Source organism: Solea senegalensis, linkage group LG13, assembly GCF_019176455.1.
Source record: "Solea senegalensis isolate Sse05_10M linkage group LG13, IFAPA_SoseM_1, whole genome shotgun sequence".
Taxonomy (NCBI): Eukaryota; Metazoa; Chordata; class Actinopteri; order Pleuronectiformes; family Soleidae; genus Solea; species Solea senegalensis.
Window position 1 is genome coordinate 15,549,339 of NC_058033.1, and position 25,276 is coordinate 15,574,614.

The 25,276-nt window shown below is 39.9% G+C and overlaps 1 protein-coding gene across 3 annotated transcripts in view; it reads left to right on the plus strand.

Moving 5' to 3' along the window:
• Positions 1 to 1,322: 1,322 nt before the first annotated feature.
• Positions 1,323 to 25,276, plus strand: part of pcdh1a (protocadherin 1a) — a 120,932-nt gene continuing 96,978 nt past the window's right edge. The window contains exons 1-4 of one of the 3 annotated variants that reach the window (XM_044042025.1): positions 7,506 to 8,086; positions 16,909 to 17,723; positions 18,868 to 21,054; positions 23,397 to 24,907. In XM_044042025.1, the coding sequence (XP_043897960.1) occupies positions 16,929 to 17,723; positions 18,868 to 21,054; positions 23,397 to 23,441 (3,027 nt within the window). In that variant the 5' untranslated portion in view covers positions 7,506 to 8,086; positions 16,909 to 16,928 and the 3' untranslated portion in view covers positions 23,442 to 24,907. Of the gene's footprint in view, positions 1,371 to 7,505; positions 8,087 to 16,908; positions 17,724 to 18,867; positions 21,055 to 23,396; positions 24,908 to 25,276 lie in introns of those variants that run through there. The other 2 variants (XM_044042023.1, XM_044042022.1) reach the window with 2 other exon arrangements.

Consider the following 25,276-nt stretch of genomic DNA (forward strand, 5'->3'; position numbering starts at 1 on the left):
CGCGGAACCCTCGTCACATTACCTCGACTTTGCAAGTGTTGCATAATGCTTTTTGCGTATCTTCTATCGACACCCTGAAAAATCGCCCACACCGCTGACATTCTCTCTCCTCAACACACACACACACACATCTTGTGATGCGCTTGCGCCACTGACGCTGTCATATGCCCAAACAAATGCCGCATGGCCTCCCCTTCCCGACACACATACACAAACAGCAATTAGACGGGTATAAACATCGGTTGTTAAAATCGGCGCAGTTTTACTCATTGAACCGATGCCGATATGTTAAAAAATGACGAACATCGGCCGATAACAATATTAATGCCGATATATCGTGCATCCCTAGTTTGAAAGATGTGTGATGAAAAATGCACCGCACATAGATGCGTTGTAGGAATGTGTGAGTGAATGGATGTGAAGCAGCTTTGAGTGTCAAGTGCTATATTAAAACAGATTACATATTGTTCACCAATTTAACCAATTTCTTTTGTCATGTTTATGTAAGATGGTCATAGTTAGAAGCAGGTACAGTTCTATACAGATCCGAAAGGTCTGGATTCAGGGGCTCAAAATGTAAAACGTCATTCAGGGACCGTTTTGTGACAAACTGTTAAACCTTGGCAGAGGTCTACACTCTCTGAGAGGAAGTAACTCTACGTTTGCTTTACACGCACTTTAAAACCAGAGAGTGACTTATGTTGTCACTTCTCCGCCGTGGTAAATGAACATGTTCATTAAAACTGTTCACACAGCTGAACTTGCTTCACTCCAATTATGCCGTAAATAATCTTCTCCTATAGTGCAAATAATCCTCGCTTCCTATTCTCCTCACAATGTCGGCTTTTAACAAATTATTTTGTGACGCCAACACAAAAGTGAAAGGAAGAAACTTTGATGGGAACATGCGCAATTATGTTGTCACATAATTTGGAATAATAAGATTGTGCAGAATATTCTTACTGACATTGGGCAGAGCTGCTTTTATTATTGAACTGTCAAAGCTCAAGAAAAACTAATTAAAGTAAGGAAATAAAACTGAGGGTGATAACTGCATGTACATCCCTATTAAAAACATCTTAATAGAAATATTTAGATAGTCTTTTTTTATTGTATTAATTAAGCAATGGCAAAATCTTTATTTGGTTGTGATATAAACATTTTGTTAGAATTGATTTTTATGACTATGTAATAAAAGTTTTTTTCTGGGCTGCTGAACATTTCTAGACATAAAATTCCTTTTCACATCACTGCCTCCTCTCTTCCTCAGTTGACCTGTCTGTAACTACGCTGTTCTACAAGTGGATGTGTGACAAATCCCAATCCAGCATACCCGTCTGTCCGAGTGGAGAAAAGAACATATAAGACAGGTAAAAGTTCTCTCTTTCTCTCTTTTACCACAGCTGAGGATGAAAGTACTCCAGACTCTATTTTTTATATTGTGGTGACATTTAAAGTGTAAATCCACAGCGAATCTCATTATGGTGGAAAAAAGCTGCCGCTGAGACTGATGCCTGTGGGCTTAGAAGTTGTGGCGAGTCCAGCCACACCCCGTGATGTCACAGTAGGTGCTTTTCAATCAGCTGTCAGAGGTAAAATATCCAGTGTGACAAAGCCGACTGAGATGTGACCAGAGGCTACAGCATACTGGAACAGGTGTGCGTATAGAGAACACTTCAGCGGCAGATATGTGCCCTATTGTCATTCAGTGGGTCTATAAACTGACACAATGACAACTCTCTCTCTCTATATGTGTGTGTGTATGTATGTATGTATGTATGTATGTATGTGTGTGTGTGTGTGTGTGTATATGTATATATATATATATATATATATATATATATATATATATATGTGTATATATATATATATGTATATATATATATATATATGTATATATATATGTGTGTATATATATATGTATATATATATATATATATATATATATGTATATATATATATATATATATATATATATATATATATAAATGAATGAATGAATACAGATATATGTGTGTTTGTTGTTGCTTGCATTTTCTTTGAATATACCTCAGATTAATGCATGATGGTGGTGGTATACCCCAGGTGCAGCATGTGATAAGAGAATGGATGTAAATGTATACAGGTCACATCCACACACCACTGTTTTGTTGTGTGCTGCTATCATATACAGGCCGGCAGCATGTGAGCACGCTGAGCTTCAAAGTTGAAGGCGACATGTCTCGGATATATCAATTGGGTAACTAAATATTTGCCCAAGACTTAACTGTGTTTGTTTCAATGAGGTTTTCTGGACTGAGATTTGGCAAGACTGGTAGTATGTGATTGTGAATGCCCCTCGCTTGACCCTGCACTGCGAATCAACATGGAAAAAAAAAAGATCCTCATTCTCACTGACAACATGGCTGCCCTTGGTAACACAACAAAATACAGATTTTAGCCACATACCTCAAAGCTCACCTCATAGAATACATAAGTCCTTGAATCAACAATATCTCATCCTTACCATCATGCAGCCTTTTCTGACTGGAAACTGATATTCATACTCAAAATAACACATATTTTACCTTACTGGTGGTGGCAAAAGTGGATCAACAACTTCTGTAAAATAGCTGATTTTCTCTCTGGACTTTACTATGGCTTTACAAAGCTACACACAATTCACATTTGACTCCAGAATGGCTGAATATGTAGACATAAAAAAGGTTTCAGTGAGCTCAAACATCCATGTCTGAAGGTAAGTGAGTTGGCGGAGCATGCACAGTGTGTTAGCACCTCATACTTCAAAAAGAAAAGTGAACTATGCCTTTAAGTGTGTGACTGCAATATTCTCTGGAGTGTGTCCATGAACTATGTGCTGGTCAGCTCCTACACGGTGGGCAGACCGTTTCTGGGAATTAGGGAGAGTTTGTGACGCAAACATTCCCTTTGGCTTGTCCTTGTTTTACTTCTCTCACATTCAACCATGGCCACCAGAAAAGAAAAGAACCCCCACATGAGTGGGAATCAAACAGACCTGCATAAAACATATCTCAACCCACACTGGCTCGTACCACAGACCACACCACAGTCTCTCTCTGCTGTTTGGTTTATGCAGTGTATGATTTGTTGTTAGTTTGATGTAATTACCTCGAATCCTTCAATTCCCATTTTCTTTTAGTGATTATTTACTGCAGTAAAGACAAACAAAACATAGCATACATCACCACACTGTCCAGATGTACAACAGGAGAAGGAATATTTATATTGTGGACAAAAAAAAAAAATCCTTTACTAAATCAGTATTATACGACAGAGTATTAGGGCCACATTGAGAAAAAAAAAATGTATTCCAAAACATGGAGAATAAAGTCTTAAATTTATGAGAATAAAGTCATAAACTTACAGGAATAGAGTCATAATATTCTACCTATATAAACCTGTTGTTTTAGAAGAGGAGAGTTGTTAAAATGAAGGCTGTGGAGCATTTTGTGGAATTGTACTATAGGTTTCACAAACAAGGAGATACTTTTGGCACATCAGCATCACATTGTTATATGAATCAAGTAAATCGCTGCTTTTATGGAGGGGAAAACGGCTGGAACTGGTCGACTGAGTCGAGGTCCGGCGGGCGCAGTGTCTCCAACACCGGCAGTACACCTGCAGAGACCCCAATGCCTTATAGTATATGGGTTCATGTGATAAACTAGAGAAACCAAAAAAACCTCTGAGTGGCCAGCTGATGCATCCACCCATCCAACTGGTTCTTCCTGCGGAAAAGATGCACTTTCTTGTTCTCCTCTTCTAAAACAACAGGTTAGAATATTGCGACTTTATTCTTGTAAATTTATGACTTTAATCTCATACATTTACGACTTTATTATAGCAAGTTTACGAATTTAATCTTGTAAATTAAGACTTTATTCTCGAAGTCTGTGATTTCTTTTTCATCAGTGTTACCCTTATAGTATTTGATATAAACCATCGCTATGTCTTTATGTGTTGCACAATAATATTCATATAAATAAAAAGAAATGCAAACTTATCATATCATATTTTGAATGTATTATTTTCCTTTTTCCCCAATATGGCCCAAATAACAGAATTGCTGCAGTTAGAAACATTGACACATGAGCAATATGCTTCAGGGCATTTTTGTGATGAGCTGTGCAAATCTCAGCTGGCATAGGGCAAAGGGCGGGATACACACAGGACAGATCACCAGTCCATCACAGGGCCACATATAGAGACACACATTCATCCACTCTTACACCTACGCTCAATTTAGAGTGTCCAATTTACCGAATCACCATATTGCATGTTTTTGGTCTGTGGAGGAAACCCCCGCCCACTTTTTTAAATTATGCTTTAAAATATTGAAAATGAAATGTCATTATCAGGTCACTGCACCGCAACACCACATTCTCATCTTTGTACCTGCTCCTTCCATCTTTATACGACATGTGGGCCACCTGAGTTAAAATGCTTTAATGTTATCAGTATGGCATCGCAGTGCGTGGGCGGGAGCTGCGATGTGATTGGCTCAGGGGCATGGCAAGCCTGAGTGGCAGCCCTTAATGGGAGCCCAGGAGAGGCAACCCAACAGCTGTGTGTTTGCAGCTAATGAGAGATGGGGGAGGAGTAAAGGATCACAGGACTGGAAACACTCTGGTAAACTCCTGCTTCAGAATGGCTGGGGGAGATATATAGCCAATCAAGATTTTCTTCCTCCAGAGGATGTTGCTTAAGGCTTTCCTTTGTGACAAACCCCCACGTTTGACTCATTGTTCCTCATTCATGAGCAGTTATGCTCCCTGGTACTGGTGTTTGGGAAGAAAAGAGGGGAGCAACTGCGGTGTGGGCTGGATTCCACCCCTTACTGAGTCACCTTGATTTATAGCCCTGACTAAAAGCGTTTTTTTCCCCCTCCTTTTTGCTAATTACCCACTGCAGTTTTAATAGATGATACCACACATGACTAGTTCATTCCAGTTACTGTGCAAAAGTCTTTGGGCTTGTTGTTTCAGCAATGCTATAATGATCATATGTAATTGTTATAATTATCTCTTTATTTGAAAACAACCAGGAAATACAGGAAATATGTTTGCAATCAAAGCTTCTACAGGCTAAAGCGTCGAGTATTTTACCTGACCTCCATTTCACACTCGATCACTGGCAGGATCCTGGCACTTTAAAACTTAAATGGAATGGAACCATAATTAATGTCATTGTTGACCCCTAAGTTAGTCCTATAATGGTTAATGGCTGGGGAAAAGATATACTGCGCTAGCTTTATTTTAAAACATGCATTCCTTTTACATACACATGTAATGTGTTCAAGATGTTTTAAGTGCCCAGAGAGGTCACATTAAATACTGACTTTTTACTGTTTATAACATTTATTGTGTCTGTTATTATCAGTTTTACACTACAGGCATAAAACAAAACACCAGCCAGTCCACTTTACAAGTGGGACGGAGGTGGACACTCAAGATTAACATGATGTCACTTCACTGCGTTGAAAGTTTCTGGACGCAAGGGTGTAGGACATGTCCCCACCGATATTTGAAGAAAAGAAAAAAAAACGTAATTTAAAAACTTCCAATATTACAGACAGGACAAGGTGTATGTGTGTGGAAATTCTGTGAGAAGAGGCCGAGCAGAAATATCACTGCGAATCACAGAGGAGATCGATAGAGAGAGTGTAGATATTGTGCTGCTCTGACAACAGCGGGCCAAACTTAAAGCGTCCTCACCACGCTCCTCCCCTGCTCCTCCCTGCCGTCGGTAAAACTGGTTTGGTGCTTGTACCCGCTGGTAAATACGATTTTCTAGGTCAACTTTGCCACTTTTGCTTTAGTTTGGCGAACAACATAGAGATGCACTTTGTCAGTTCAGAGTCTCTGACCTGTCCCGCCCATGAAGAGTGCAATCACAGTCCAGCACCATGTTGCATGCATAACATGCAACCTATCCTCCAACTGAAACGTACATATAGCTGTTTTTTTTTAAAAACCCTGAATGCGACATAAAGGTATGTTTTTACTAGTATTTTCCAACTCGAATATGCACAGATGGTACTGAGGGTAGGGTTAGGGCAAAAAAGACAGGGTTAGGTAGTAAAAATTAAAAAAATATTAAAAAGGTGGTATAGTTAGGAATCGAACCATTGTCAACCGAACCATAGTGAAGCTACTAGATACCGCGTTTAAGGCGGAAGTGGTTGCTGTTATGTATACAACCACTAGGGGCGGTGGGTTTGAAAACGTAAACATAGGTCGTCATTCCTGCATGAGACCTATATGTACGTTTCATTGGAGGACAGTCTGGTAACGTGACGTTGAGACTCAGTTGCACCTGTTAAAATAGCTCATGTGCCACCTGTAGCCGTAGCTGCTTTGGCTGAACATTTTCAATGTTCTCCCCTTTTGTGCAAGGTTTCGTCCCACAGTCCCAATATATGCAGGTCAATGTGAAATGGGAGAGTATATGTTGTGTGTTGGCCCCGCACGACAAATCTCGAGAGGATAAAGTGAAGATAGATATAATGTAATATACACACACTATGTCACTACCATGTAGTATAATAGGCTTATTACTGATGTATTTCTATCTATTCATTGTTTTATGATTTTCTTCTTATGTATTCTGTACAGAGCTACTGAAACTCCCAATTCCCTCCATTTGACTCAATAAAAGATATTTATCTCATTGTTCCCCCACAGTATTGTACACCAACAGCATTGCCCTCTTTTATATTTGCAAATGATAGTTATTGTGTTAAAACAATAAATGTATATTACTCCATCATCAGGCATTTGAAAGATTCCAATTGCCTGTAAATGTCCGCTCACAGCTGATGCAGAAAACCTCTCTCTCTCTCTCTCCCTGTCTCTCTTTATTATAACCGCCTGAGGGTGGCGCCAAATGAATAAACAGTGGCCAACCGTGCAGCTTCCATTTCAGGCCACTCATCCTGCTGCATGGGCTGAATATCAACAAGTAAACTGTCAGTGCAGACTACCTGTTACATCAGGTTTGGAAAAAAGTGCAGGGGTTTTTATTTATTTATTTATTTATTTCATTATTTTAAAATCAAAGCATGCGAAGCACAGGTTGGCTTGCATACAGACACGTGTAGTGAATGTGGCGCTGCAGATTTAATGAGGAGCAACTCCCACCCCCGTCCCCTCCCCGACCCCCTCCTGCACTGTTTGTGCTGACCCAGTTTGATGGATTCTCCCTAAACTGTATAGGAATCATATACATGCATAGATACAGACATGCATACATATATATAGAGAGAGAGAGAGACACATACGTGCGTGTGTGTATGTACATTTTGTTCCTGGTGAGCAGCGGTGTTGAATGTGAAGTTAGTGGGAGCTGCTGCATGCAGTGTGGATGAGAGCCCCACCTCCTCCTACGCTCGGATGAGTAGAGCGAGGGATGGAGAGAGAGGGAGAGAGAGCGAGAGCGAGAGAGAGAGCATCTAACAGCATCTCACCACTTGCTCTCTGGGAAAGCTTCAGACTGGGCTACTTGGTCTGAACTGCTTCTGTTTTGTTTTTTTTTGGTGGCTGTTTCGTTGTAACGCCGCATTGATGGCATCGTGCGCACACGCAGCGCGTCCTCGCACTGCGCTCTAGGGTTTTTGCATCAGAAGGAAAGCGCAGGAGAAACTCTTGGAGAAAAGCGAAGAGATGCGCCTGCGACTGTAGTGCGTTATCTTGGCTGGGATCAGTTGCCGGGGATTGCAAATGGCACACAGCGGGGCTTTCCTTGTGGAATAAGACGCTTCGTTCTCCCAAAAAAAAAAAAAAAACACTCGACGTGTAACACAAACGCGCGTACAACTTGTAATAACCCCACGGACTGACAGCTGCATCCGAATTTGACAAGATTCCAGGAGGACAGCGCGGACCGGATCTTGAATATTGACGCGCAAAGTGAATGGATTTTGTGTCTGCTGAAGTTATTTTAATGCCAGTGCTGTGGTAGTGGTGGATTGATGGTGAGACACCTGCCTGTGGAAGCGCCGGTGCACATATAGAGAGAGATTATCATCTGCGGACCCACTGGTTCCACGCGAAGTCTCTGGCTCCAGGTACCGACATGAATTAACAGAGAAAGTTGTTCAGTCTGTCTCCAGTGTTGCACTTTTCTGCCTTCAATTGTGTTTATTTTGGCAATCAACTCCGCTTTAGTGCGCAGTTATGGAGCTGTTATTACAACAAGTTGGCGCACTTAATAACAGAGAAGCTGCGCTGTGTTACAGCGTCAATAGTTCCACACCTGTCACATACAATCACGATACAAATCCATCCACTGTAAGTAATAGACTCCACAGTAGACTTTGAGGTCGAGCCTCCTCGAGTAATGACATGAACTGTCATTAAAGTCTGCATATGTTGTTGCACTTGAGCTTCACCGTTCACAGTGCATACACTTGAGAGTGTGATGTGTGCTGGCGATCCCGGTAATTACATCTTTATTTCACCACTGTGATTCTGTGAGGCAGAAAATGTGATGCATCATCCTCCTCAGTTTTTTTTTTTTTTTTTTTTTTGTTCTCCTCCTGCAAACATCACGCTAATTGCTTCATATCTGTGACTCTTTATATGGACCTATTTACTCACGGCACAAGGATTTTTCTAAGCATCAACTACCGCGTTAATAATTCAGTTATCTCTTTGTGGGGAGATTGGTGTAGATAATTGGGGGAAGATGTGATGGGGAAATCTTCGGTCAGCTCATCTGCACGGTTAATCTCGAGAGAGAGCGAGAGAGACAGAGAGAGAGCGAGAGAGTCTGGGTGTTGTTTTGCCACTCCAACGAACACCAGGCACATTTTAATAGTCTGCTCCTTGTAGTCATCTGGGAAGTTCCCTCACATACTGTACTTTAGGACACAGGACAGATCTATCTATCTATCTATCTATCTATCTATCTATCTATCTATCTATCTATCTATCTATCTATCTATCTCCTGTGTCTTTATAGCACATCTTGATTCACACAGCAACGACACACATCTACATGCAATCACAGAAGCAATTTGGGATTAAGGGATGCAGACGTAATGTAATGCACCTGGGAATCAAACCTCAGACCTTGGATGGAAGACAGCTCACTCTACAACTGATCCGCCACGGTGTTGATTTTTTTTAAAGTTGAAATTCAGTTCATTTTTATTGAGGTGTAGAATTAAAACACGATGCAGTGTTGCTACACATCTATCCATCTATGGAAACGTTTCAAATCACGTGATATTTATTATAATCTCATCAGGAAAAATGTTTTGCTGATTGAAAGTTGAAGTGAAACGAAAGTTGAAGAAACGATTGACTTCTCTTTTTTTTCCAAAAAAAAAAGAAAAAGAAAACACCAAACACTTGTTAAACATTTGTTTGTTTCACAAACCTGAGGTACAACACGATGTGTTTTATCCTCCAGTGTCTCTAGGCAGTTCCTAAACACTATATCGATATATATTGAACCGGTGTTACGTTCATATTGAAGAAAACTATATTGAGATAAATATTGTTATTGAATTATTAACCGGCTCTAGGTCCATCATGTTTCAAATCCGCTGTGCAGTGAATATTGAACTCAAGCTTGACTTAAACATTGTTTCACAATCACAGCATCTCTCGGAGAAACTGCAATTAGATATTCTCCCTTAAATCCCTCAGCTCTTAACATCTTGTTGTAATGGTCTCGTTAAAGAGCAACATCAAATCACAGAACAGCCTCAAACAAGGTTTCTGACGTGGCCGCTCCAAATGAATACCTGACAGATTAAACCCTTAGAGAATCATTTAAAAGCATTAAAATGATCCTGTATGGAAATCTAACAAAAAACCAACAACAAACAAATATAAAAATGTATATTTATGAACTGACATGAGTTCATACCTCTTATCTCTCTTTAAACATGTTGGAAATTCAGCCTCTTTGATCTCAATGCATTTAATGCTTCTTTTTTTTAAACCCTCCATCAGTGTTTAGGTATGACACTGCCTAAATTGAAGCTAAATCAAATGTCCATAACCCATAACAAGTGTTTCCAACCAAAGGCCATTACTCACTCATTACCAGTGTTCAGTTTTTACAGTCACTGGAGGTGTGTAAGGCAACATTTTGCAGTGAATTCTGTCCGTAGATTAGCTGTATAGGAAGACCCATAGCTGTGATACCAGCCATCATAAATCATGGTGGTGGGAGGGAATGGATTTTACCTATTATACTAGCTAAAGGCGCAGAGTCAGCCAATATATCAAATCACATCAGTTGAGAAAATCATTAAATTATCCGTTATCTTTCCACACTGTAGCAAAGTAGGGGAAGAGCACATCCCTCAGCAGAATTTGTGGAGCTTGATTTGTACCAGGTTCTGGTTCTGCAGAGGAAGGAGGAAGGAGGAGGGGGAGGATGATAGCGCCCCTAAATCTGAAGCTCCCCTATCAGCGCTACTAAAAATGTATTGCAAACAAGCTATTTGATTTGATTATGTGATGTGTTTTATAGTTATTATTATTATTATTGTTGAAATTAGGAAGGAATTGACAGATTAGTGATTTTACAATGTCATTTCCCCTGGACCCACTGAGTGGCCAAGTGAAAGAGCAAATGTCACCATGGCAGTCACTAAGTTGACTCAGTCAGTCGATTGTCTGTCTCCATGGTAACCAGGACAGGGGACACATGCTCAGCAACACAATACTATTCTTCATGACCAACTTTTTCTAATACCTCAAGTTTGCTCTCCCCACAGTAATTGCATTCCTACTATAATGTGGCTGCTTGTTATACATGTGTTTTTAAAGTCAGCTCCAATTCAATATTAATTCTCCTATAGATGGATGGATCAAAAACACATGGCACAGTCAAAACACCCATACGGTGTCAGATTTCCTTAGGACTGTTTGCAAAAAACAATTGTAGGAAGAATAAATCAGCGAGGTCCTGTGTGGTTTGCCCCCCTTTGCCTTTGTTAAAGCAGAGAACGGAATCCTTCTTGGAATGAGGCCAACAGTACACAGTTTGGTACAAGACTGGATGTTAATTGTAGACACATATAAGTAGAAATGTTCTCTTCCACAATGGGGTCAGCTGCGTGGTGCGCTGTGTGATGGCTCCAGGCGAGACTCAATCAGGCCTTGAAGTTTGACTGATGTTTAGCTGCCAGTGAAGTCTTTCACCTCCAGTGCAGACACTGGCTGCATGTGGTGAGATTGAGGGCTAAAGCGTTGCAGGCAGTTGCTGGGAAGAATTTAGGTTTTCAACATCATTCAAAAATGGCAAGGAACGAAAGAGCCAAGGAAGTGATCAGTACCTGTTTTTCTCTGCCATTAGTGTCCGCTCATTGACTTGCAGTTGATGTTACTCTCCCAATATTCTGATTGTGAGTGTATTATATAAACAGTGCATATGTTATGCCTATTTATTATGGGTGAGTGTGCATTAAACGCTTAGAACTATATGACAATATTCCTGGGGAATATTCAATAACAATAATAATAGCAAAGTATTTCATTGTAAAATGCAGGCTGTGGAATGTATTAGTTCAAAAAGTCTATTTGCATATCAATGAGCTGACATTAGTTTGGGGGCAGTAGCAGCATTTAGTAGTTTGTGATCAGCCTTTCAACTGGTGGAGTGCATCCCTACGTGGGTTACAGGGTTCACTGAATGCATCTTGTAGCTTTTTTTAATTTACGTAATACGTGCAGGTAGTGTGAGATAAGATAAGCCCTCATTAGTCTCACAACAGATAATTTACACTGGTATTATCGAAACAGTTTGTCAGTCAAATAACTTTTATTCTTCACAAACAACAGGCTCTGTGGTCACACTGTGGGCAGAAGTGAGACCTTTCCCCCCCCTCTTAGACACACTGTAATCTGAGGAGGTCATCGTCAGGTGAGAGGGTTTGCTTGGGTGAGCTTCTCCAGCAGCTTGTGAGTCTGTGGACTGATGGTCATGCTGAGAATGAGTCATGAAACACACACACACACACACACACACTTTAAGCTACAGTCCAGTGTTGTTTTTCAGACTGAGCACCCCTGATAGTCTTAATAGGCCTGGTTTAGCTCAGGCAGTGTTCTTGCAGTGTGACAAGTGGACGTTGTGATGTTCTTTTGCTTTGACTTCATTCTTTTGGCGCAAAGTTAAAACCTCTTCATGTAGCTCACAGTCGACCCATCGGACAGTTTGAGACCATCTTTGAAGGTCCACCACTGTGGCACAGGCTGCCTTCAGTTTATCTCTGTATCAGAACCATCTGGACCTTCCCTTGATCACCATGCAGTTGGACACTGACTGCTTTGATTCGATTCGAAAACATCTCTTCAGAACATTAATTTTTTTGCCTCAGAGCACCTCTGTATGTGTCCGACTGAGTGGTGTTGCGGTTTGTCTATTTGAGCTGGACATGTTTTTTGTTGCAGAATGAGCTCTTGAGGCTGTGTGTGAATCTCTGCATAAACGGGTGTGTGCTCCACTCGTACGATTTGTAGCATCGCCAAAGAATTAGCCAGGTGTAAGTTTCCCTCACAGCAGAGCACAGCGTATTCATTTATTTATATATTTGTTCATTTATTGATTGGTTGTGGTGTTCGCTATTTAACCTCCACCAGTGTTCCAACTTTTGTTACAATGTTACAACTTTTCGACAGCATAAATATTGTGGTTTTTTTGTATATATATATATATATATATATATCTTATTGCCTTATTGACTCATAGGAAATGAATGGATAATACTATATTACATTCAACATATGACAAATATTCCCACACAGTCACCCACGCACAGTGATGATGATTTATTATTTTATTGAATTGATGTACCCATGAACTGGTATAATGCATTTGACAGCACACAGGGAAATAAGTATGGGTTCAAGGAATCCAGAATAAAAGTGAATACCACAGTCCCACCTCAGTGTTTGGGTGTTAACAGAGCAACATTTTGAACGATTTATCTCTGTCAGTTTCACACATTCTTAAAATGATTTGTGCTTGTTGGTTTCCCTGTGAGAAAGCACTTTTTTTTTTAAGATTAGAAAATAGGGACGCTCAACTACTGAAAATAATTTAAATCACAATGCAACAAAGTGCAATATCCAAATCGCAAGATGCTACAATCATGTGATGAAAAGAAGATGGGAGTCAAACTGCAGAAATTCACTAGCCCAGGAATCTTCAGCTGTTTGTCGACAGACTCCTACAATTGTCGAGATACAAAAAGGATTTCACACCAATCACAGATCATATCACAATATCTGTCAAAAATACTGTCAAATATGACTTTTTTTTTAACCATATTGCACCGCTCTAGTAGAAAACTAACCTCCTGTTTTCCTTTCTGTGATTTTATGCTGAGTTATGTGTCAGGATCTGCCTGAATCAGCGCGTAGTCTTATGGGTCGACCAAACCATCTGCAATGGCAGATGATCGCCTAGTTTTTCAGTGAAGAAAATGCTGATATTAGAGGATATTTCACTCCTAGTTGTGTCCAGCAGTTCTGATTTATCCATTCTGCTGCTCAGGTGTAGTGAACTCTGGTCCACAAAGTCTTGTATCCTCCGCTTGTTAAAAATCTCAGCACACTTTCCCTTTCCCAACACCTTAATGTGCTTCGAGATGAGGGAAAAGTAAATGCTGTCGCGCTTTTAATGAAACAGATGTGATGACGTGAGAAATTAGATACAAACCCAAAGCAACAATGTTAATAATGTGCTTCAGATTCTCACAGAATTATTGCAAAAACCACATAATTCATAAACAACATGGATTTAAATGGAAATGGAAATGGAACAATGATGGAAGACATTAAGTCATCGGACATAACAATCAAGGTCACAAATGCACTTGCAAAGTAGGATAGATTAAATGCGACTGTACCAGTCTGGTCAAGTGTTTCACATGTTTCCTCTTTGGATATTATTATCATGTAAAAAAAATCATTTTGTTGAAGAAATATGAAGATTTGTCAGAGCACAGTGAGACAAACTGCCTTTGTTAATTTGAAATATTTCAATTTAACTGACAGTTTTACGTGTACACATTTGATGTACACAGTGTATCTTTTCATTTTTATTTTTCTTGTTATTTTATATTGATCATTTTTATACATCATAAAATTGTACTTTATCATTTATACATTTAATTATACAGTAAAATCACTCCAGATTTCATGACGTGAGCTTTATTTGTGTTTTCATATCCGTGGAAAAAAGAATCCCCATTGTTTTGAACCCGGAATAAGGTAAAATATGCAATGACAATAGTCAATATGGTTATTGTAACAGTGTCTTTTTTATCATAAACACGTTTTGTTTTTTACAGTACAGCTTTACTGCCATTATCTGGCTGTTCAGCTTCACTTATGTATAAGAAAGGTGTCATTATGTTTACCCTCTGGTCTCCATTTTACTCTTGCCCCTTTTTTGTGCTTGTGTACATGTACACACAGACACACTCATGCCACACTGACCACAGGCTCTCCAGCATATGTAAAGAGGGACACATCAATATTCTAGCAATTAGTACATCAATAACTAGCACTTCCAATTTTAATGTATTCAAAAGAGAATTGACACATTTGCCTCCATCTGGAATATTTTTTTTTATGTGAGGACATAGAGAGTTCTGACGTGAACTCAGCTCATACACATGTATGATTTTCAATCTTTCTCACATCTGCACAAACTTAAGCGCTGGTGATATGTCCCCACAATATTATTGCAAAAAGAATATTTTAATTACTTCATGTCATTATTTATCACCAAGAATGTCAGATAATTAAAGATTAATTTTTTTTTCACTCGTCGGCGTACAGAAGACAACAACAAGTTTTACAGATCTGAGGGAAAGTTATATTGAGCTCATTATTGTGATTGTTATATCACAGACACCTACACTGACCTCATTTATTTTTCCTCTCCTCTAGACTCATGATTTATGCTTTTGTGTTTTGTGCTGTGATTTTACTTTACATTATTTCATTATTTCAACATTAAGCTGAAAGTTTAGGGTGAAAGTTTATTAGTGATATCTAATGAAAGATTAGATATCACAACACCCATTTAAACGTGTGTGAGGAAACAATGGTGGCCTTTGCATACCAGAGATGATACTGCTATACTAAGCTTCCACTTCACGTTGAAGAGCAAAACATATGATCTGGCTGGTTTGTCTATTTTAGGCTGCTGTAGAAACATGTCAGTGCAAGATGGCTCCACAAAGCAAGGCTGTTGCCTTAAGTACATATAAAATTGTTATTCTAAGACTACAAAAACAAAAGTTTTTAGTTTAAACCAATTATAAGTCCACATCTAGTGTGCCAGAGTAAAAAAAAAACACATTTGACATTGTTTCCTTTTTTTAGGAGATTGTGTTGTTGGACAAAACGGCGTCTTTGCCTGACGTTCCTGCAGAGTAAACTCAAATTGTAATATGCTCCATTTCTGCCTATAAAACATCCTAAATGTCACACATTGGACCTTTAACAACACCTTTTAAAGTGTAGAATCAGTACACTTTCTAGGCTTGTGAACATTTTAGTAATAGAATGCACAAAAGTTAATAAAAAATGCATTGTTTCAGTTCTCGAGAGCAACTATAAGGCCTGGCTCATACTTGTCATGTTACATGTCTGCAGAGATCTGCTTTGCATTTCCCCATGCATGTACATGTCTGCTGTCCCATTGTTACTAAAATTGTTCTTAAAATGTGTTCTTGATCTCACATTCCAACCCAGTAGCAGTGGAAAAGTGTTTTTGGAGTGGTTACTCATGGGTCTCCTTACACAAGGAGGAAAATTGCTGTGCTACATGTCCACATGGTCACAAACTGACGGGGTTCTCACCAAAGTCCACATATGGCCTATGGGAACCACCTTAGAAATGGGTAGATGACGAAATCCATGTCACACAGATTTCTGTGGGCAGAGTATGACCTGAGGAATAGTATTAAACACAGACTGGTTTAATCTGGGTAGCAACAGCGGACTTCAGTAAATACATGTAGTGATAGTTGGTGAGTGGCCACTCACACATGCAGTGCACACAAAAAAAAAATAAATAAACAAAATGCTGTAACCATGAAGTTTGGTGGACCTTGATACTTAACCTCAAAGACTGTTCCCATTTCAAAAATCAAATAGAAAGCACACACAGTATACACTCTGAAAGACAGAGGGGAAATAATTATAGCCTAAGATCACTGCAGCATGAGAATTCTTCAGCTGGAGGGAATACAGATCAAAGAAGACACAAAAATAATGGGTCATAATTACAGGGTTGAAAGGTTCAATATCAAACAATGATTGCAGTGTTTGAGCTAGCCGGTAGCTACGGTGCATGGGTGGAAATATGTGTCATTTGTGCCTTGTTCCAAGCTGCATGAGATAAAAATGGCCATGTTGCATAATCTGCCTCCGAAGATCTGCCTTGCTACATCCATGACCCCTTTAGTGTGGAGGTTATTGTTGATGGAAGCCCATCTGGAAATATGAAATAAATCAAGCACTTTAGTTTAGTCTTACAGTGTAATACTGAAATAATCAGTCCGTTCATCTCTATTGGCTTTTTATTGAATAATAAACTCAAATTGTAATATATTAAAATATACATTTAAATCAGAAATTCATGACGTTGTGATTTTTTTTTTTTTTTAAAAAGTGAAAACACTGTTATCACAAAATATCAGCTCAATACATTCTGATCAGTCTCCTTTTTATAACTTGTGCTCAGTATTTTTTATGTTATCTTACATCATTTTATCAGCTTAAAATCCTTCACTTGGGTATAGCTGCTAATAAAATGGGTTTAAAAGACCCATTTTTTACCATTATTTTGTAAATCGAACCCCAAGGTACTCCAGATTTTGACACAGGTTTTCTTTGTCATTCACAGGTAAATCATCTGATGACCAAATGGAACTAACTTTACAAGTAGGGATTCTTTGGGTCCTGGTGCTGCACTGTGGCTCTGCTAAAGGCAGCATCCTGTACCGGGTCCAAGAAGAGCAGCCTCCAAACTCTCTTATAGGTAGTTTGGCAGCGGACCAGGGACTACCCGACTCGGGTCATCTCTACAAGCTAGAGGTGGGTGCCCCTTACCTGCGTGTTGATGGGAAGACGGGCGACATTTTCACCACAGAGATTCCCATAGACCGAGAGACTCTGAGGGATTGTCGAACCCTGGCCAAGGGTAAACCCTGCTATCTGGAATTTGAAGTATCAGTAACAGATCTGATCCAAAATCAGAGCCCACGGCTCATTGAAGGACGTATTGAGGTACAAGACATCAATGACAATACGCCACAGTTCCCCTCTTCTGTGCTTACAATCTCTGTCCCAGAGAACACCATCATGGGGGCGCTGTTCTCCATACCTTTGGCTACGGACAGGGACTCAGACAGGAACGGGGTAGCTGACTATGCTCTGACTGCAGGGCCTGATGCAGCAACACTGTTTGGCTTACAAGTAGCAGATGACAGGGGAGGGAAGCTCCCCCAACTGATCGTCCTTGGCAACTTAGATCGTGAGCTGAAGGATTCCTATGATCTCACCATCAAGGCAGTGGATGGAGGAAACCCTCAGCGCTACAGCAGTGCTCTGCTCAGAGTGGTGGTCACTGATGCCAATGACAATGCTCCGAAGTTTGAAAAGTCCACATATGACGCTGAAGTTTCGGAGAACAGCCCAGCGGGTCACTCTGTTTTACAGGTAAGATTGCAATCCTATTGAATTATTTGCTCATGCATTTGAGCAGGGACGTTGCACATTAATGAAGACAAAAAAAAAAATTGTAACTATTGGCTAATATGCATCTGTAGTCATAAAGTGGTAAGGTATTAAATAAGTTAAATTAACAAATAAAAAAGTGAATGCCGGCTGTCGATTAATTAAAAAAAAAATAATAATAATAATATGAATAAAAATTTTAAATAATAAAAAGCTTGATTTGTATGTATGTACTTATAAAACTCTTGTGAAAAACAAGTCTAAAATAATTGTCATTACTGTCATTACTCACAGACGTCCAATGTTCTCATGTAAGAGCAATGACCTGCTTCATGTCTTTCGTATAACGTGTGACACAGTGTAGGATGTGTCTCCTGATAGCAGACAGTCTGTTATCATCTGCAACAATAATGTGATGATAACGAAACATGTTTTCTTTTTTCTAGCATGTATTGTTATCCACCCACAAATATTACACTCCTGTGTCACTGATTAAGAATGGTTTGACAGGGTTTCGCACACGACATATTAAAGTGAGATTTTCCTCCTTAAAAATCCTTTATTGTTTGCATCCACCTTTCGCCAGGGATCTACACTGCGGGTACATAAGATAATCTTCTTGTTCTTTGGACGGTGTGGTGTCATTTGTGGAAGGAAGTAAACACAACTCAGCTGCTTGAAGTGCATTAAATAACTGAAAGTTCATTTTGACAGTTCTGACATCAAATTTGTATACTGTTCTTGCTCTGATGTGCATTTATTACTTAAAATCGTACAGCTTGCACATAGTGCAGGTTATTAAGCTGCTTATGGTTTTTGTTGTGCTACTATATATGCACAAAACAGGGAGTTGGAGATGGAGCATCTTACACCTACACTCAGGCATTGTCTCTTTTCTCACTGTGCACTGCTGTGAAATTGTTCTGACTCTCATATTATCCACTGAATATTTTCTATTGGCTTTAAAGTAAACAGGAAAATATAGAACAGGGCTGACACCGCCACTGAAAGCAGAGAGGAAGTAAAAAAAGTAAAATGGTTGGCATGCTTACCTGGCAAAATTGACTTACTTTATTTCAAATTGTACACAATTTGTGTGCTTCATAGTTGTCTTTTTTAATTGTAGGTCAAAGCGAATGACTCGGACATGGGCCCTAATGGAGAAATTGAGTACACCCTTCATCAAGCGGTTGATCCAGTGCCGAGGCTCTTACAAATCGATCATTCCTCCGGTATCATCTACGTGAAAGGATCGCTGGACAGGGAGGAAATCAGCAGCCTATCCTTCTATGTGATGGCAAAGGATAAGGGCCCTCAACCAAAAAGCTCCAAGACATTTGTAACCATCGAGGTGACAGACCAAAATGACAACGCTCCAGCTGTGGAGATTCGTGGAATCGGTCTTGTGACCCATAGCAAAGGAGTGGCAAACATTTCCGAGGATATGCCAGTGGGAACAGCTGTAGCTTTGGTGCAAGTGTCTGACAAGGATGAGGGAGAGAATGCCGTGGTCACATGTGTAGTTGCGGGAGACGTGCCCTTCCAGCTCCGCCCTGCCAGTGACTCATCCAGCGACAACAAGAGGAAGTATTTCCTACAGACTACAACTCCTCTTGACTATGAAAGGGTGAGGGATTACCGGGTTGAAATCGTGGCTGTGGATTCTGGAAACCCAGCATTGTCTAGTACCAATTCCTTGAAGGTGCAGGTGACTGACGTGAATGATAACTCTCCAATATTCTCCCCAAACTTGTTTGAGGTTGATTTTGCTGAAGAAAACCAACCAGGGGAGAAGGTTTTGGATGTTACAGCTTCAGATGCAGACAGTGGTACTAATGCTGAACTTCTTTATAATATACTGGCAGACTCATCCATCAAAGGTCTCTTTGAAATTGACCCAAATACAGGGGAAGTGAGAGCCCGGAGCCCACTGGATCGTGAGCATAAAGAACGTTATGAATTCCGTGTCACAGCAGCAGATAAAGGATCACCTGTGCATAAAGGAACTGCAACTGTTGTAATAAAGGTGCTTGACCGCAATGACAATGACCCCAAGTTTATGCTTAGCGGCTACAGCTTTTCTGTTTTGGAAAACATGCCTCCACTCAGTCCAGTCGGTATGGTGACAGTTATGGATGCAGACAAAGGCGAGAACGCTCGCGTTCAGCTCTCTGTTGAGCCGGACGGAGGAAAGTTCGTCGTTCAAAATGGAACAGGCACCATTCTCTCAAGCATCTCGTTCGACAGGGAGAAAGACAGCAGCTACACTTTCCGTCTCAAAGCAGTGGATGGAGGAGAACCTCCTAGGTCCTCATACGTGGGTGTCACTATCAACGTATTGGATGAAAATGACAATGACCCTGTGGTTACCAAACCCTCCAATTCCTCCTATAGACACTTGTCGCCGCTAGCTTCTCCAGATAGCCATGTGGAAGTAGTGGAAGCTGAAGATTTGGACAGTGGACCTAACGCAGAGTTGGTCTTCAGTATTGCTGGTGGAAACCCTTACCAGTTATTTCGAATCTCCCCTTCCAGTGGTGAGATCACTCTCGCAAAGGAGATGACCCGGAAACATGGTGGACTACATCGCCTAGTGGTGCGAGTGAGTGACAGGGGTAAACCTGCACGTCACACCATTGCCCTGGTTCACATTTATGTCAACGAAACCATTTCAAATGTCAGTTTAGTCGAAGCTCTAGTAGGACACAGTCTTTACACTCCACTGGACAGGGACATTGCGGGTGATCCTGACAATGGTTTTGCTGCACAGCGTAGTAACATTCTGTTTGGAAGCCTTGCCGGAGTTGCAGGTGTTGTCATGTTGATCTTGGTTGTGGTATTTATTAGACACCGCATCCAGAGAGAAACTAAAAGTGGTTACCAGGCTGGTAAAAAGGAAACAAAGGACTTGTATGCACCCAAACAAGTACCAAAGAATGCAAAGGGCAAGCGCGGACGCAAAGGAAAACCCCAGAAGTCACCAAAACCACTTGGGGAGGACGAGGAGGTCAGCCTGCAAAAGAGTCTCAAGTTTAACCTCGATGGGGTCAATGACAGCCCCAGGATACATCTGCCCTTAACATACTCACCAGGGAGCCCTGATATAGGCAGGCACTACCGCTCCAACTCCCCACTTCCCTCCATCCAGCTGCAGGCCCAGTCACCCTCTGCCTCACAGAAGCATCAGGCCGTTCAGGACCTGCCCGCTGCCAACACCTTCGTGGGAACGGGAGGAGACGACAACTCGACTGGCTCAGACCAATACTCTGACTACAGCTACAAGACCAGCCAGCCCAAGTACAACAACAAACAGGTAAAGTCATATCTAATGTCCTAATCGTACAACAGTTTCATTTTTACACAATAAACAATCCAAATACTACATGGACAAAAAAAACATACCATACATATGATAAATGATAATATGCCAACACTATATTGATTACAAAACTATTATAGTGGGGGGGGGTCACGCCCTGGGCAGGTCACCAGTCCATCACAGGGCAACATAGAGACAAAGTATCATCCACTCTCAAACTTAAAACTAAATAATCTAACTATTAACACTCACACCTACAGTTAATTTAGAGTGTGCAATTTGACTAATCCCCAAATCTGCACATTGTTGGACTGTGGGAGGAAACCGGAGAACCCGGAAAACCCACACACACGGAGAGAACATGCAAACTCCGTGCAGAGTTATTATTATTATTATTATTGTTGTAATCATTATTAGTTAAACTGTTAATCCTTTAAACTGTTATTGTATATAATACTGTCACTCTCACACAATGTGCAGTGAAATAGATTAAGAAAATGTAATTAAAATTGTACTTCTCAATTAGCCACTAAAAAGTTACTCTGAAGATACGTCAACATTCATTTGTTTTTAAAGATGACCTACAGTGTTAATATAGCAGAAATGATTTATCTCAATATTAGGTGCACTGACATGCTGTCTCACGTTTTGCTGCCATAAGAGTTAACTTTTTTTTCAAAAAATGTTTTGCACTACTAGAAAGCTCAGAATGACCTCCATAGTAATTTATTTATCTAAGTTTGATCCGGCTGGTCGTGTAGTAAAGCAGTAAAGGTAGCATTTCTCATTCTTGCTCCTCTGTCTGACCTCTCGTGCAGGGTCACTTGCTCTTATCTCTCTGCTCCTTATGCTCTTATCTCCTGTCATCGGTGCAACATTGATGGTGGTTGGAATCGCCATGGACACAGAAATATTAATAGACTCAGAGGGGATTATATGGGCAAAAAGATTCTAACGTCTAGATACAAGGGAGGAAGTGGGTCTCTAGGTTTCTGTGTCATACGCTGGTGAGTGAATGTGCATCTTCAACCAAACAAGTGTTTGTGTATGTGTGTGCAGATGGATGGAAAGTGCACACCATTGTAAAAGTGTTGTTTTGTAACAAAGTTAACTTCACACTTATTTTTTCTATTTCTTTTTTCATTAGCATATATGTGGTGTGCTGTAACATCCCTCTTACAAAAAAGTGGTAATAATAAAAGAAGATAAACAATACATATTTAAAAAAAGGGTAAATAAATGCTTAAAATATGAAATAGACAGCCAGAACTACTACTGTTTACATACGTATTCATCAAATACTGAAAAATTGACAAATCACACCCCGTCTCATACATATTTCTTAATTGCCCTTCTTGTGGCATAATTTTAATAATTTCTGATATGCCTTAACACTTTCTACCCCTGTGGAATTTGCTGAAGGTTTATTAAACTGTAACAGATTTCATGGTGGTTGAACTTGGAAACAAAAATTCACCTGCTGCCTCGAAAATGTGAGTTTATTTAACTCGACAACACAATTAATTTCAATATGGAAGGTTCGCTCGCTGTTTTCATCTTGCTTTATTTTGACAAGTTAGCACATACTTACACATGTATTTTTAAGTTCAGTGATTATACATCATGTCTTCTTACAGAATCTTCCCTATCTGTAATAATTGCAAGTGTGTGCACTTGTTCACAGTCCTCTGTGTAAAATTCTTAGGTAATACTAGCTTTAGATCTTTTTTTTTTTCTTTTTTTTTTAACGACAATGTCTTACTGGGAGCCTCACTTTTGGAAACTTAATCACTTGTTTCCAATGTCCAAATATGTTCATGATAAGAAATGATCATTACATTATCAAATAGTGCTAATAATGACGATAAGGCGATACCATTTGACTGTTCATGGTTCATGGTTCAATTTAGAGTGTCCAATTAAAAATGAGCAATGGGGATTGTGTACATGGCTCAGGGATAACCCACCTGCCAGGGACTTGAACTTGCATCCATTCAGCCATAAGCCAAGTTCTCTTTGCGCATGGCTATGGGCTGATGATATCAAATAAAACACAGCAATAATTAGCTCTATGAATCAGCCTTTCCGGTGATATTCAAAAGACACTTATAAACATAGAAAATATTTGACATTGACATATGGAATGTGTTTTCATTTAAGACGGGTTGACTTTGGCCTTCATGACGCTCGTATCAGTGACACTGCCGTGCCATCCATACAAAAGATTGGTGACGTTCTAAGTGGAGATATATTTCACCGCATAGAAATTAGCAGCAAAGTGAAAAATATGCGCCTGAGTGAGGAAATGACACATTTCTCTCTGTCTGTATCTTCAGAGCCAGTCTCACAGTCGGCTAGTCGTTTCAGCAGATGCCAGCTGACAGTTTAGGTGATCGCCAGCCTTTGTGGGTGGAGTCGGTATAGAGAAACCATCACCGTTGTCTCCATGATGGACAACATGAGGGACCAAAATGACTACAAGCCACAGAGTGTGTCTGGCTACGCGTCTGTCGTGCCAATCTCCATTTACGAGTGCACATTCGCCGCTCACTCTAACGGGTGTTAATTGCAACTGCGAGACAGATGTAGGCCATGACAGTGTTTGTGGTTTCTTGATATGGTAGCATAAATGCGCGCGTGAGACGTGACTCTAATGATTGACAGGCCCGGTGAAAACGCGGACAGATGTTGAAGCTCATGTGACATAGCTCGTAGACAGCTGCTGTCTCATGTATGGCATCCCCTCTCACATCAGGAAGAACAGATTGACCGAAATATATAATTAAATAAATGCCAAGTGACAGATGTAGAGTGGTGCCCTTGTTTTCATTAACTACTGTGCTGCTCTCGACAATGGTTTTTCAAACGGGGAGGAAGTCACGTGTGGGGTTTGCACTTGATATTATATGTGAAATTTAAACTTTGCTTGTAAACTGATTCTGTGTGCATGCAATGTGGTGAACATGTTTAGTTTAAAGGTACTATAATATAAGGACTTGTATTAGCGCATACAATGACCGCGATTCAACATCAGATATTAAGGAAACATGTTCAATTGAAATGCAGGCTTCTTTAAAAACCATGGTGCAGCCAATTTATTTCACATTTCACAATTGGTCTGTTGCACCACCCGCTGCTACCCACCCAACGAGGCAACGCGTAACTCGGGCACATGGGGTGTCAGCAGAGTGAGCAGAGAAATACTGAATCATGCAAAAACCTCAACCTCTCAACCTGTGGCCTTTGATCATATGATAATTCTCAATCAGACACACCTTCGCTTACAATATCCACTAAAATGAACAAAAGAGATTCAACATTTCAAAGAAAAAAACTACAGTTATGTATGTGTACAAAACACTTGCACATATATCACCTTTAAATGATATTACAACGCTGAGTTTTAAAGAATCGCCACAAACAAAAGCTAACTTTTTTGTCAAATCATTGATTTTCTCCATTTCCTTTGAATTTAGCTGTCAAGACAGACAGCTAAATTCAGCCGGGGGGTTTTTTCTCCCACAGAGGATCTGTTAGCTGTAAAAACAAAAAACATTACACTCAAAAAAAGAAAACATTTGACACACTTAGAATAATTGAAAACCTAAATGCCAAGCATAAATCAAGCAATATTATGGGAGCAACCTCATTCATTTACATGTTACCAATTGAAGTAAACAAATTGAAAGTTTTAATTTTTCAATTCAGTTTTTCACATTCAAATATTGATTGTGAAAACATTCTACTTTTGGACACATGACCTTAAAATGACTTATTTCTTAATGCAAATAAAAGGCACACGATTAAGAGATTTTGATGCACGTTAAACATGATGCAATTAAGCAAATAAAAGGACCACAAATTAAAAAAAGATAAATAAATAAAAACATGCCACCAAACTGAAACCAATTCATTTATTTATTTATTTTTTAAACTCCAAAAACTGGAGTTTTGTTATGTCGATTGAATTGTGATTGAGCGTCCACCCTGACAAATGTCTGCAAACGTATGCATGGGAAAAAAGCTGTATATTAGATTGATAAATGATTTATGTACAACATAGGCAATGTTGTCTCTCCACACAAACAGTAGCGATAAATATTAGACGTCATCTATTGTGTGTACGCAGATGTATCATTACCTTCAGCCATATTTGTCCAATAGAAATGTTTGCTTTCATTGGCTCATAATTTCATTTCACAGAGATGTCTCATCC